At 41.7% G+C, this 15,214-nt stretch overlaps 1 protein-coding gene and 1 pseudogene across 1 annotated transcript; one reads left to right on the forward strand and one right to left on the reverse strand.

The window, feature by feature from the left end:
* Positions 1-255: 255 nt before the first annotated feature.
* Positions 256-14,380, reverse strand: LOC126595381 (probable anion transporter 6, chloroplastic; annotated as a pseudogene).
* Positions 5,458-6,671, forward strand: LOC126596497 (uncharacterized). The gene is made up of 4 exons (XM_050263101.1): positions 5,458-5,508; positions 5,582-5,674; positions 5,765-6,184; positions 6,264-6,671. Exons 1-4 carry the CDS (start codon positions 5,458-5,460, stop codon positions 6,414-6,416), a joined length of 717 nt encoding a protein of 238 aa, XP_050119058.1. The 3' UTR covers positions 6,417-6,671.
* Positions 14,381-15,214: the final 834 nt, after the last annotated feature.

Raw genomic sequence — 15,214 nt, forward strand, 5'->3', positions numbered from 1 at the left:
TCATATTTTTCTAAAAGAAAAGAGGAAAAAAGAGAGCTATTAACGATGAATTGGCCAGTAAGTTCTTTTATAATTAATCATGATGGAAGGGTGGTGCTTGGCAGAAAATCCAAAAAAGGAAAAAGAATATTGTTTTCGTTCCTGGCATATTGATATAAACAAATAAATAAGTTTTCACATTGGAGAAGTTAAGGGAATTAATTCTTCAGCAAAAAGAAAAGGAGACCACTAATTCTGAGTGTTTGAGACAGCTACTTACCACGCAACCCCCAAAGAGGAAAATATATAAAATACAGTTTCCCAGCCCAGATTTTGGATAAGGGGAGAAGCCAGAAGAAACCTGCGAGAAGTCCAATGTTACAAATGGGTTATCAATGAACGCGGAGTGCACAACAAATATAGACATAAGAAAACCAAATCTTATTTAGAATGACACCAAAAATTAAAACATCCTCATGTTGTATTCAGAATCTCAGATTCGACTTTTCCCTTTTCATTTTTTAATATAAATAAATAAATAAATCTTCAAAAACCCCTGCAACACTTCCAGCTCGTGAACGCTCTTCCAAAGGTATTGTCCTGCACCAGGTAAAAGATTATTAGGATTCTCAAACACAAAGAAATGGACCCGCTAGACAACCTGAATTTGAACAAAATAATGCTTCATGAACACCACCTATGAATCTATGATGGACCAAACTAAATATAAGAATGTCATACATGCCTGGCAATAAGGTCTGTTGCGGCAGATGGGGAAATGCCTTCTCTAATTCCTACCTGTACTTCAAAGAAAACAGCTCTCAGTAACAGGTAGGTTTGATACTCAAACCAACAATAAGTTGGAAATCAAGAACGAAAACAAAAGGCTAAACAAAGTTGAACTGATTTACAAGAGTCTTTAGTAAATAGAATATATTGTAAATGAGCGTACCAAAATTCTTGACAAAAACTAAACCAGGTGTAAATCCAGCAACAAGAGGGACAAGTGCCGTAGCCAAAGACCAAGTTAACACTCCAAACTCAAGAACTTTTCTGCATAGAAGAAAATGATAGATGAGCATGCATACCTGTCCCGGCCAAAAGATCAATAAACAAGCATTTGGGGATTGAACCAATCCCGCCCCTGATGAACTGCATAGTTCTGAGTATAAATAAATAACATAATAAAAACTTGAAACGAGCTTTTAAAAAATAAACCTCCCACTAAATATCTTAGCAAGCCAACCTCCGGGCAACTGACTCAATGCATACCCCCAAAACAACGATGATTGAACCAATCCCGCCTCGGATGAACTCCATCCAAACTGGTGATGTTCGCGTCAGGAATTTCCGTCGGGGACGTTTCCTGGCCGACGAGCGCACAGCTCCCCGGGAGGTTGGCGCCGGTTGAGGGCTGCTGTCGGGCTTCTGCTTCACTGTCGGGCTTTGTCGGGCAAGGCTTATCGGGCAAGACTCGTCAGGCACGGCTTGTCGGGTAAGGCTGGAAGAGAAGGACAGCGTTAACTTTGAGAGGTGCCTTTGTGGGGCCTTAGGTGTAGGCCTTGAGGCTCACAATCAAGATTAACTTCTAAGTACTCAGGCGTGCCACTGCCATCTTTAGCATAGCAGATGTAAAATAGATGTCACGTTTTAGTTGTATATATATATATATATATATATATATATATATATATATGCCCGAGAAACCGTGTTAGTTATAACAGGTGCCTTTGTGGGGCCTTAGGTGTAGGCCTTGAGGCTTCCCATCAATAACTAAACCAGTGCTCGAACATATAATATTCGTTCGATTGATTGCAGGAGCCTTACAACTATTATACTTCTGATTATCCGAATATGAGAGATAGAACGAACCCAAATAGGTGCCTTTGTGGGGCCTTAGGTGTAGGCCTTGAGGCTTCCTATCAGAATTCGTTCTTATACTCAAACGTTCTAGACCGCGGAATGGAATGAATCCAGATAGGTGCCTTTGTGGGGCCTTAGGTGTAGGCCTTGAGGCTTCCTATCACAATCCATTCCATGCTTAAGCGTTCTATGATAATCATAATATAATAGAAATAAAACTAAGGGGTAGGTCGATTACTTGCGCCCCAAGTAACTTCGGACTTCTTGTTTATCAAGGACTATCGTGGATGGGTTAAGTCCACATAAGGTTCTTTTTTATGCCTTGAGGCCAAGGACTTTCAACTGATCAAATTTACATGCCCGAGGGCTTAGAACTTAGATCTGGTTTGAACAATGAAGATATATTCAAATCGGATCCAAGTACTAAGAGATTCTTTTAATGGTCATCTTACTAGAAATAACTTGAATACAACTGGAAGTATACAACATATTGCTAGGCTAATGAATGAAAAGACAAAAAAAAAGAAGGTCGGGCAAGGTTTAACCTTGTCGGGCAAGCCTGGTCGTCTTGCAGGTTCCTATCTTTGTGGCTTATCAAGGGTCTGAGAGCTTTTAGGGAGAGGTAAGGAGAGGAGTTTACAAAGAGAAATCGATACTACAGCAAGGTTGAACAGGGTAGCAGAGCTATTACAAAGGTTTGAGTGAAGGCTTGTCCCGAGAGGGATGAAGGCTTGGGCTGATTACAGCTTCGTTTTGAAGGCAAATCTGGCTTTAAGCAGAGTTTGTGCTTGCATTTGTTTGTTTGTTTGAGTGTCCTTAATCCTGATTTCTCTTTCTTCTTTTATAGACAACTCAGCTTGGCCTCTTGTAGCAGCAGCCTTGCCCGAATGCAACTTGAGAGGCAGTGACTCATCAACTTTTTTACTTGTTCTGCCATTATAAAGTACTTTATGGGCTGTATAGCTGGTCAGTCTATACCACTTGGCTTTTGGGTAGGTGAGCAAGTGGTTTTCATGAGCTGCACCAAGTCAGAAAAGCCCCTTTTCTGCTTTTTGGGTTTTGGCTGGGTTTAGGCCGGCTCTTCCTCTAGGCATCCCTTAGGGCCAGCCCCTTTCCTGAGCCCAAAGTTCAAGTTTTGATCCAAACAGTGCCCCCTTCAATTGATATTTAGCCTGGAATTCCAGGCGCCAATATTGATTGAAAAGCTCCTTATTAAAACCCATGAATTCCTTGCATTCGAACCCTCCAATCCCCTGTATTCACGGTAAGAGATCCCTCTGTAACTTAAACGTTTCCTAATTCTCCCAGTTATTTCTTTAAATCTTTCAGATTTTTTTTCACTTTTTTGCTCGATATCTTTCACCCTCGTCATCTTCTTTGGTATCCCCCTCTCAAACTTCATCAAATGGCTTCGGGATCTAGCCAAACCCAACCATCCTACGTATCTGGCGAAGGAATCGTCACCCTGCGTCGTCTACTCAACGGACTGCATCGCCCTTGGGCAGGCTTGCATTCCGAGCTCTTCTTTGAGGTGCATGGGGCACAATCATTGGGTCCCGCATGGATCTCTCCGGTCCCTTCAGTGGTAGAAAGCAACATGCCCAGGGATAATTGGTTTTCCCCAAATCCCTTTTTGGCTAGGTCAGGCATCTCTTCATCCAAATGGTCGTCATATCATCGAGGCTTTCCTCTGATGAACAATCCTGCTTGGGCTCAGTGGATTGATGAATTAGAGCCCACCTTTAAGCAGAAATGGATGAGTAATGGTATTTACGAATTAATCATGCTCTCGAAAATTTCCATTACTCCCAAGCCCGAATAGCTTGCTTCTGCCCTCATTTTCTGGAATTCGGGCACGAATACTTTCGACTTTCGCATGGGCCCCATGTCACCAACCATTCTTGACATTGCCCAGGTCTTCGGGTTAAGGCCATCGGGCAGGATAGTGGACGTTACTCAAGACTGGGTTCCTTCCTCTACCATTGGAAGCTCAGGTTCATCCACTACTTTCCTTTCTTTGAACTATAACTCTGCAACTTTCAAGAGTTATGAGACCTCCTTCAAAGGCTTCATTCCTTTCGTAAAGGAAAATTTTGGGGCAAGCTCTCCTCGGGTTGATAAAGATCAAGAGCACATGTATTTCCTCTTATACTGGCTCAACAAACATATCTTCCCTAACAAGTCTAAAGGGGTGAGGGTTGAATGGATCCCCTTAGTAGAAGTTCTTCATAATTTCAATGATGTAGCTACAGGCCCATTCCTCATTTCTCATCTTTATCATCTCCTTTTTGAAATGACTCAAGACGAGCCATTTGAGACCAACTTGAATGGGCCTATCTGGATGATACAAACCTGGCTTCAATGGTACTTCCCAGAGTTTCGGGCTGCCAATTTGGAGTTCCCGGAGGGTGTGGCCCCTGCCCGAATCTTGGCTGAAGCTGCCCCTATAGATCACTCCACCTTTGCCTGTTTCTACTTCTTCAGAGTTTGTAGAACTCGATCAGATTTAGAATGGGGTGCGTCGGTCTTGAGAAGATACCCTTGGTTTTCTGACCAAGTCTTTCAAGATGCTCCTGGTGAAGATGCTACCCCCTCTTGTAGGGAGAAATTCATTAGCTGCATTCAACCAAGAGACCTGGCCTGGGGAGTTCGGGGTAATAGATATGACCGAGGTTTGGAGGTGTATCATCCTAACTTTTGCAGCAGGCAGTTAGGATTCAGGCAGGCTATTCCCGTCCCGTTCTTCGATTCTATCCATTGTGGCACTTCATTTTGACTACCAACTCCCTCTGAGGTGATCTTTCGAGCTGCCCGACGCAGTCTTGACGTAATGAGTCAGGCTACCCGAAAGTCCATCATCCTCAATTTTGAATGTACCTCGCTATTCTCTTCTTGGTGGGAAGACAGGTGGACCAAGAAGTATGGAGGAGATTTGAAAGAGACTCATGACCGCCTTTTCAATCAACTTTCTCTTAAGTCATACCCCGGCTCGGGCGAGCTTGAAAATTGGAAGGAGATGATCCAAGAGAAGAATCGGTCACTTCTGATAGGTACTTCTCTTTTTATCCTGATTCTGTTTCCCTTCTGAAGTCCTTCTAACCTTAATTTTGCTTGACCTCGCAGCCCCAGTGGATGTTGAATCAGAAGCCGTTGAGTCCGAGGATGACTCAGTTGATGCTGCAGTTCTCCATGGCGCTGCAGCAGAGGCTGAAAGACAATAAGCTGGGGAAGGTGTGGATGTTTCGGAATCCTTTGGAGATTCAGGAGCTGAAGAAACACCCGAGGTAATTATTAAAGCACCAAACGAAAGAAAGCGGCTGTGATCGAGGCTTCAGACCCTGATCCTGTACTTCTACCCAAAACCACACGACCAACTCTTACTAGAAAGAGTAAGAGAGCGAGAACTGTTGCTCCTCCTAAGTCATCAGCCCCATCTGCTCCAGTCCCCGAGGCAGGCAGAAAGAAGTAACAATCTTCAAGTAAGTTTCTGTTATTCTTTACCAAACTATTACCTTTCTCCTTTATCTAATTGCTTCTTGTTTTCTTTGAAAAACAGGACCTCAAGCATCTAAAAGACCAATCATTGCTTCTAAGGAGGAACCATTAAAAGCTACCATGCTAAAAAAGGCTGAAGAACTGCAAAATACCGTCCTCAAAGAACTCGAGGTATGATTTATATTTTTTATCTGCACTTCCCTTCTCGCTTTCACAGAACTCAAAATCTGATTATTCGAATCAGACCGCAAGAGATGAAAAGCTTCTTCCGCCCGAGGCCTCCCCATCATTTGCCCGAGAAACCAGCCTTTCTCCTCCTCAGGTCAACCCTTCAGAGGTACCCTTTTCTTCCTTTTCAACCCTTAGGTAACTCTATAGTTTCTAGACTTAGTACCTGAATCTTTCTTCTTCTTCTATCTGTTTTTAGGCTGGGGCATCTGCCTCCTTGCCTAGTCATGGCCCTCCTATGAATTTTGTGATTTCTTCTCCTGCCCTGGATGCAACTCCTTCCTCTCAGTTTGACCCTTCTACAGGAGTTATGTTGCACTTCGTGGATAAGGGCAGTAACTTGGTGAGCCATTATTCCCGAATTGAATTCCTGATTAACTCCTACTCACGTTTTCTGCAGCCTTCTCCGGTATATGAGCCACCCCTTCCATCAGTGGTATCAGATAATAAACCCATAGTCCCTGAGATTCTTGTAACCTTAGAGGTAATAGTCTCACGGGTGCCTGCATGCCCAATAGTGGATATTGATGAACCTCCTTCTTCTCTTGCTGGTGGTGGAAAGTCTTCCCCTCAACGAGGATTTAATACTCTTCCTGGTGAAACCCCAGGGCTAAGTCAGGTACATTTCTTATCTCCAAAGCCTCTTTTTGCCTCAAACTGTATTCTTGTCTTGACCTGGTCCTTTTGGTTTTCCGCAGCAAGTCCTGAAAGAGACTTCCCCCCCTCGTTTGGTCCGTAAGTCAAAGTGCTCCCGTCCTCATTTATCTTCTGGAGGTACAGAGATTCCCCCTTCTGGAATTGAGAAAATCAGGCAGACAGAGATTGCCCCCCAGTGGGCATTGCTCCAATAGAGGGAGCTGCAGTGCAGGATCCTCCTCCTTTTCCATCCTCAAACCCTGCTAAGTTGCCCAAACTTTTTGAAGCACTTGGGCGACTTGAGACGAGGTTGAAATCCTCAAGACATACTTCAGCGACCTCCAGTTCTTCAGAGCAACAACGAGTCTTCCAAGAATGGGCGAGGAAGGACTTCACTGCATTATTCAGCCTCAAGGCTCTTTGTGATTTAGAAAAGGTCACAATTGAGTCTTTCAAACCTGGTCGGCTATCAAAACCTCAGCACGATTCCTTTCTTTTTTTTTTTGAGAATTTAAGGGCTCTTAGGGAGCAATACCAGAGAGCTGATAGACAAGCTAATCGGGCAAAATGCTTTATGGAGAAAAACTCAAGCATCTCCGCTCAAGTTGATCGGTTGATGGATAAAAGCTTGCGGACAAAAGAAAGGGTTAAAGTTGTTACTTCTGAAATCCAAAAGCTGGAGGAACAACTGGTTGCTCTTAAAGCTGAACAAGCAACTCTTCTGGATACCCTCGAAAACCAAATTGAGGGAGTAAAGAAGTCAAACTCGGAGTTAGAGCATACTAGGTCCCAACTTGTAAATAGCCATACTGTTTTGGCCGAACCTAGTAGGATATTTGCCATTATGCAGACATATCATTCTCGAATAGTGACCTTGAGTGAAGATGTTAATTTTTTAGAATAGGATGATTTTGAACCCTTTTCTTATTGGAATGAACATGTGTTTTGTCCCCTGCTCTGCTCTTGGTACTGTTTGAATTGACTTCGGGCAACTCTTCCCCCCTTGATTACTTTATTCTTTCTTCTACTTCCCTCGTTAGCAACAATCTTAGGGCCTGATCTTGATTCCTTGGCCCCCTTAATGGTACTTTTATTCATGCAGGGGTGTTGGGACAACCCGAGATCTCTTCTTTCCTCTGCTGTACCAACTGGTGACCCCGACTCTTCTTTTTAAATGAGGTTGATCATACTGATAGAAGCCTCCGGGAAAGGGTTTGTATCCACCATCATACTGGCTTAGGGCTTGTCAAGTAACAACTTTCCCTTCACTATCAGGTTTTGTATCCAATCTCTAAACTGGACACAATTGACTATGGAAGGGTTGAAGGTATAGTGTAGCTTACAATACTTCTTCCCTCTGAGTTCTTCTGGTTTGGGCATCTTTTTGGTATTGTAGGGCAAAATTACTCTTGCCCGCACCAGTTCTTCATAGAGCTCAGGTGCCTTGGCCAGATCGAACGAATAACTTTGGTACTTGGGTGGTTTCATGAGGACGAAACCACCATCGTTCATTACGATCTTCTGATCTTTGACAAGTTGGACTAGCCCTTTTACCGTCAGTGGTTTGAAAGGTGTGGTCATTTCAGCGGCACATACGTCAATGTCTTCTTCATCATGGCCACCCTCATGCTCTGGCCTGGTTTCTCCTACTTTCACACGATGAATTGCAGCTTTGTTTTTGTAGAAGGGAGGGACCTTGGAAGTGTGCTTCACTTGTTGCTCTTCTTGCAACAGCCTCTCATACTTAGTGGCAGCAATTACCAATTCTTGCACCTCGTTGAATTGTGTATCATAAAATCTCTTCCTCAAAGGTAATTTCAGAGCCCTTTGAGCAATTGATATGAGCTGCGCTTGGTTGACGGGGAATTGGCATTTCATTCTTGTTTTCCTGAACCTCATCATGAAGTCCTCAGTAGATTCATGATCGTATTGTTTGACTTCAACAAGGTCATTGATAGTTAATTCTGGCTCTATTCTGTAAAACTGTTCGTGGAAAGCCATCTCCATTTGCCCCCAGTTGGCAATAGAGTTAGGGGGTAATAGAGAGTACCACTGAGATGCTAAACCCGCCAATGAATTCCCAAACAACCTCAATTTATAATTTGGGTTGCCCTCATATGCCACACAATGATTGGAGAATTTGAAAATGTGGTCTCTGGAGGACACGCTACTGTCTTCACCTGTGAACGTTGGAAATGCAGGCATCTTGAAGTTGAGAGGGAATGGATTTAGCTCGTCAATATATTCAGGATAAGGCTTTTGGTAAGTGACCCTGAACACTGGGCGAGCCCGCGGTTGAGCATTTTAAGCTACTGTCCTTCTTAGCTCAGCCAATTCTTCCCTCAGCTGCTGAGTAGCTAAATTATCATCATGACCGATGAGAGCAGTTTCGATCTTTGGGCTCCAGTCGTTGCCTGTACCTGTTTCTCTCCTTGGTTCGGGCTTCCTCCAGTTAGTTCCCCCTCCCTTATTAGCCAATGTGGTGGCCTGTAAGGTGGAGGTTTATCTGAAGTAGTGGTGCCTTCCTTTCTGCTAGTCTCCCCTATCATTACAGGCATTCCATACTTCGTTCTCTCTTGCTCGCTCTACCTCCTATTATTAAACGATAATAATGGGAAGCTGGGAGGCTCTTTTTCCAGAACTAGCTCTATCACAGGTTGACTCCCTTCAGGAACCACTTTATTCTTTCCTTTATCCTTTTCTTCTTCTAATAGTGGGAATAAGGGAATGATTGGTTCACTTCTCATGGTAACTTGGCTCATCCCACTTTCTTGAGCCCCTTTTGGAGTAGAAAACTCCAGATCAAGTCTTCTCTGTAGATTCCCTGTTAGTGTACAGAGCCTACTCACTTCTCCCTTGGTTTCCAAGGAGATTATTTCCATGCTTTTTAGTACTTGGATCATAGTAGCTTGCAGTTCTTCACTAGTTCCTTTCCCTTCCGATCTCTCAGATGAAGTTGAGCTTTCTAGGACCACTCGTCCTGAAGGGGAAGAAGGATCTCCTGATTGATCTGCCACATGTAGGAGAAAAGGTTGAGAGAAACCCTCATTCGGATTCTTTTTACCAATTTTGTGGCTTTTCTTTTTGGATAAGCAAGATCAAAAGGTGTATGATCCCACCGGGCGTGCCAAAACTATGTTCGCGTCAGGAATTTCCGTCGGGGACGTTTCCTGGCCGACGAGCGCACAGCTCCCCAGGAGGTTGGCGCCGGTTGAAGGCTGTTGTCGGGCTTCTGCTTCACTGTCGGGCTTTGTCGGGCAAGGCTCTTTGGGCAAGACTCGTCAGGCATGGCTTGTCGGGCAAGGCTGGAAGAGAAGGACAGCATTAACTTTGAGAGGTGCCTTTGTGGGGCCTTAGGTGTAGGCCTTGAGGCTCACAATCAAGATTAACTTCTAAGTACTCAGGCATGCCACTGCCATCTTTAGCATGGCAGATGTAAAATAGATGTCGCGTTTTAGTTGTGTATATATATATATATATATATATATATATATATATATATATATATATGCCCGAGAAACCGTGTTAGTTATAACAGGTGCCTTTGTGGGGCCTTAGGTGTAGGCCTTGAGGCTTCCCATCAATAACTAAACCAGTGCTCGAACATATAATATTCGTTCGATTGATTGCAGGAGCCTTACAACTATTATACTTCTAATTATCCGAATCTGAGAGATAGAACGAACCCAAATAGGAGCCTTTGTGGGGCCTTAGGTGTAGGCCTTGAGGCTTCCTATCAGAATTCGTTCTTATACTCAAACGTTCTAGACCGCGGAATGGAATGAATCCAAATAGGTGCCTTTGTGGGGCCTTAGGTGTAGGCCTTGAGGCTTCCTATCACAATCCATTCCATGCTTAAGTGTTCTATGATAATCATAATATAATAGAAATAAAACTAAGGGGTAGGTCGATTACTTGCGCCCCAAGTAACTTCGGACTTCTTGTTTATCAAGGACTATTGTGGATGGGTTAAGTCCACATAAGGTTCTTTTTTATGCCTTGAGGCCAAGGACTTTCAACTGATCAAATTTACATGCCCGAGGGCTTAAAACTTAGATCTGGTTTGAACAATGAAGATATATTCAAATCGGATCCAAGTACTAAGAGATTCTTTTAATGGTCATCTTACTAGAAATAACTTGAATATAACTTGAAGTATACAACATATTGCTAGGCTAATGAATGAAAAGACAAAAACAAAGAAGGTCGGGCAAGGTTTAACCTTGTTGGGCAAGCCTGGTCGTCTTGCAGGTTCCTATCTTTGTGGCTTATCAAAGGTCTGAGAGCTTTTAGGGAGAGGTAAGGAGAGGAGTTTACAAAGAGAAATCGATACTACAACAAGGTTGAATAGGGTAGCAGAGCTATTACAAGGGTTTGAGTGAAGGCTTATCCCGAGAGGGATGAAGGTTTGGGCTGACTACAGCTTCGTTTTGAATGCACATCTGGCTTTGAGCAGAGTTTGTGCTTGCATTTGTTTGTTTGTTTGAGTGTCCTTAATCCTGATTTCTCTTTCTTCTTTTATAGACAACTCAGCTTGGCCTCTTGTAGCAGCAACCTTGCCCGAATGCAACTTGAGAGGCAGTGACTCATCAGCTTTTTTACTTGTTCTGCCATTATAAAGTACTTTATGGGCTGTATAGCTGGTTAGTCTATACCACTTGGCTTTTGGGTAGGTGAGTAAGTGGTCTTCATGAGCTGCACCAAGTCAGAAAAGCCCATTTTCTGCTTTCTGGGTTTTGGCTGGGCTTAGGCCGGCTCTTCCTTTAGGCATCCCTTAGGGCCAGCCCCTTTCCTGAGCCCAAAGTTCAAGTTTTGATCCAAATAGGTTAGACATTGGAAGTATAGCAATACTCAAGTTCACCTGTCAATCAAACACCCAAAATCAAACTTAATCAATCCCACATGCAAAAGGAACAAACTTAATCCGTTTAAAACCAAAATGAGTAAACCCACAACCCAAAATCTACGTCCAATTCTTACCTTTTCACCACAAAAGCATCGAAGTTTAAGCTGAAAATTTCAAGCCCATAACTTGTTCGATGAATGCTTAAGAAAACAGAGCCAGCAGTGTCACATCCCAGTCTCGACTTTGTCGTAGCACGATATTATTCACTTTAGTCTTTCCATTCCCTCACGAATTTGTTTCTGGGAACTCAGAAGAGAACTTCCCAATGGATCACCCATCTTAGGATTGCTCTTGCCCAAACTCGCTTAACTTCGAAGTTCCGATGGAATCCGAAGCCAATGAGTTCCCAAAAAGTCTCGTTTTATAGGGAGATGAGCATTTACATATGAGGCACATCACCCTCTCCGTTGGTCGATGTGGGATCTTACAATCCACCCTACTTAAAGGGAACTCGGCATCCTTACCGACACATCCGTACCGAACGGTAGAGTGGCTCTGATACCAAATTGTCACATCCCAGTCTCGATTCCGCTATAACACGATATTGTCTGCTTTGGGCTTACCATTCCCTCATGGAATTGTTTCTGGGAACTCAGACGAGCATTTCCCAATGGGTCACCCATCCTAAGATTGCTCTCGCCCGAACTCGCTTAACTTCTGAGTTCCGATGGAATCCAAAACTAGTGAGTTCCCAAAAGGTTTCGTGCTATAAAGAGGGGAGCATGTACATACAAGGCGCATTACCCCCTCTCCATTGGTCAATGTGGAATCTTACAAGCAGAGCCACAGAACAACCTTATCCATGTTGCAAATGACAACACCCAATGAGCTTGTCCCTTTGAGGTATGTTCTTCCACGGCGGCCAATCCCATTCAAAATCCACTTTCCTGACTCAATTCCCCTTCAGAATCTGACCTAGAACCCGAACCAGCCCGTTGGACCTTATCCATCGGTAGCTTATTGACTCTCTTGGTTTCTTTAATGCTTTCCTTCTCCTTAATGCTGCAAAGCACTCTCAACTCCAAGTTGTTCTTCGAAGGAAACCCAAGCAAACGACGTCGTTTGGGTGAGGAGGTGATAGATTGTGAGCTTGTGCTATGTGAAAATAAGCAGGAGGAGCACTTGGCTCTGAGAAAGCGAGACGAAGTGAGAGAGATGACGAGATGAGCGAGAGAGGAGAGAGACCAAGTGAGCCAGAGGGAAGAGAGAGACAAATGGGTAGGTAGTGTCTGGACTCGTTTCCAATTAAACCCTAAAAAATGCCTTTTTTTTTTTAATTAAACCGCCAAAATTTTAACTATTGCGCAACGTAGTTATAAATTATGATGCCGCGCAAAGTCCTTTTGCGCAACGATCATTTATGGCGTTGCGCAAGGTATTTTTTTAAAAATAAAAATTATTATAAAATTTATTAAAATTTGACTTTACTCCCTTCAAACTTAATTTTTTTTCATAAAACCCACAATAATATATTTTTCTAATAGAACCCCGACCCAAACTACAATAATAAATTTAAAGCTACTTAATAAATATATATACCATTCAATTACTTAAGTGTTATACGTACAAAATAAATAAATTTAAATCTACTTAATAAATAAATATATATATACACACATACCATTTAACTTGATGAGATACGAATTCTCCGAAATTAATTTCAATGATCCAACCGTCAAACGTATATGCTTCAAGATTGCATACACAAAAAATCGCTAAAAACAAACATTCAGAGATCAAGTAAATGGACAAAACTTTTCAACGGTTATAAACGAAAAATCACGATTTAACGGTTATTCTAACTCCGATTTTGATTATTTTTTTATAGCTACACTCCCTGATCCTATATGAATACAATGAATGAATTCGATCTTCAATTTAAAATATTTACACTAGTGGATATCACAAAATCTTATGTTATACTTAATGGAAGTATAAATAAACTCTAAGTGTTAGTGAATCTCTCATTTTGATGGGATACGCATCCTACGAAACTAATTTCAACGATCTAACCGTCAAACTTGTTTGTATATGCTTCGAGATCACATATGCCAAAAATCGCAAAAAACAAACATTCAGAAATCAAGTATCGGGACAAAACCTTTCGACGGTTATAAACTAAAAACCACAATTTAATGGTTATTTTAACTCCGATTTTGATGATTTTTTACAGCTACACTCCTTGACCCTATATTAATACAATGAATGAATTTGATCTTCAATTTAAACTATTTATACTAGTGGATACCACAAAATCTTATGTTATACTTAATGAAAGTATAAATAAACTAAGTGTTGGTGAATTTGTCATTTTGATGGGATACGCATACTACGAAACTAATTTCAACGGTCCAACTATCAAACTTGTTTGTACATGCTTTGAGATCGCATACGCCAAAAATTGCAAAAAAAAACATTCAAAGATCAAGTAACGGGACAAAACTTTTCGACGGTTATAAACGAAAAATCACGATTTAATAGTTATTTTAACTCCAATTTTGATGATTTTTTACAGCTACACTCCTTGATCCTATATGAATACAATGAACTAATTCGATCATCAATTTAAAATATTTATACAAGTGGATACCACAAAATCTTATGTTATACCACAAAGTTGTTGACTTTGCACGACGAAGGTGCACCTACGTCACACAAAGCTATTTTGCGCAACAAATGCACACCCTTGTAGCGCAAAGTGGTTTTGCACAACGACCCCATCGTGGCATCGCGCAAGTTATATTTAAAAAATATATATTATAAAATTTACTGAAAATGTGATTTTACTCCCTTCAAATTCAATTTTTTTTTACATAAGACCCATAATAATATATTTTTCTAACAAAAACCTGATCCGAACTACAATCATAAATTTAAAGCTACTTAATAAATATACATACCATTCAATTTCTTAAGTGTTATATGTCACAGCCCGTCCCGGAGATGTACGTTAATTATGTTATCGACGGTGTGAAATTACCTAAATATCCTTGGACGTTGAGAATTATTATGGGATGTTGTGGTTTAAACTTAAGATTTTGGACCAATTAGTTATATTCCTCTTTTAGTGGATCCAATTAGAACTAAGTGTTCTCTTAGTTGTGATTGGTGTGCATTTTTAGACCACACACACATCCCTACCCTTTCTCTCTCTTCTCTCCCATACTCTCGCTCTCTCTCTCTCTCGGTTTCACTCTCTCTCTCCTTGCTATACGTATGGACAAGGGCAAGAACACCCCAAACTTCGCAGATCGAAGGTTTTGAGTGCACCATTGTGTTCCTCGTGGTGCTATGAGTTGATTGATATCCATTTCAGGTAAGGATACTTTTGATACCTCGAGAACCCGAGAAACAAAGTTTCATGCACTGTTCACATGGACGTAAAACTACTTGTTTCAGGGAATTTGAAGCTCATAGGGAGCTTAAGGAGGTCCTAAGGAAACTCAGGGTGGTTTCGACTTATGTGCGGTATATTGCCGTATAGGTCATTGTAGTGACTCCGGCTAGATTGACTTTTGAGCTATGAATTCAGCCGTACAGACTACCACAGAGGTTCCGGCTAATATATCATATTTCTATGAAATCATTCTTACCTAGATTGTTTACTTTGTTATATTTTGGCTTGGCATACATATGAATATGATTATGTGAAGTATGAATTGAATTGATATGATTTCATATATATATATATATTATGTATATGCTTATATCGTGGTTCTGGGAAAAATTATACATGTTTTACAGCGAGGGGTTAGTGTATTGATAAATGAAATGGTTTTGTAAAACAATTGTTTTTGCCCACTCACGTTTTCTGTTTTGCACCCCTCCAAGTTTTATGTAAGCTTACTGTTGGTGGCTTGAGGACGTCGGTAGTTCTGACTTATCTAAATAATAGTATGACATTCCCGGTACTGTATAATTAGTATTTGTCCTACTGGACTGCACCTAGACTTTATGCTCTGAATATGAGTGTTTACTGTTGTAACTAACTCCTATCACTTTTTGTTGAGTAGTGCACTCTAGTAATTTGGTTTTCAATTATTCGTATAATTGTTATCATTATCGCTTCCGCACTGTGCATATGGCTACGTCACTCTCACATGACGG

Source organism: Malus sylvestris, chromosome 13, assembly GCF_916048215.2.
Source record: "Malus sylvestris chromosome 13, drMalSylv7.2, whole genome shotgun sequence".
Lineage (NCBI taxonomy): Eukaryota > Viridiplantae > Streptophyta > Magnoliopsida > Rosales > Rosaceae > Malus > Malus sylvestris.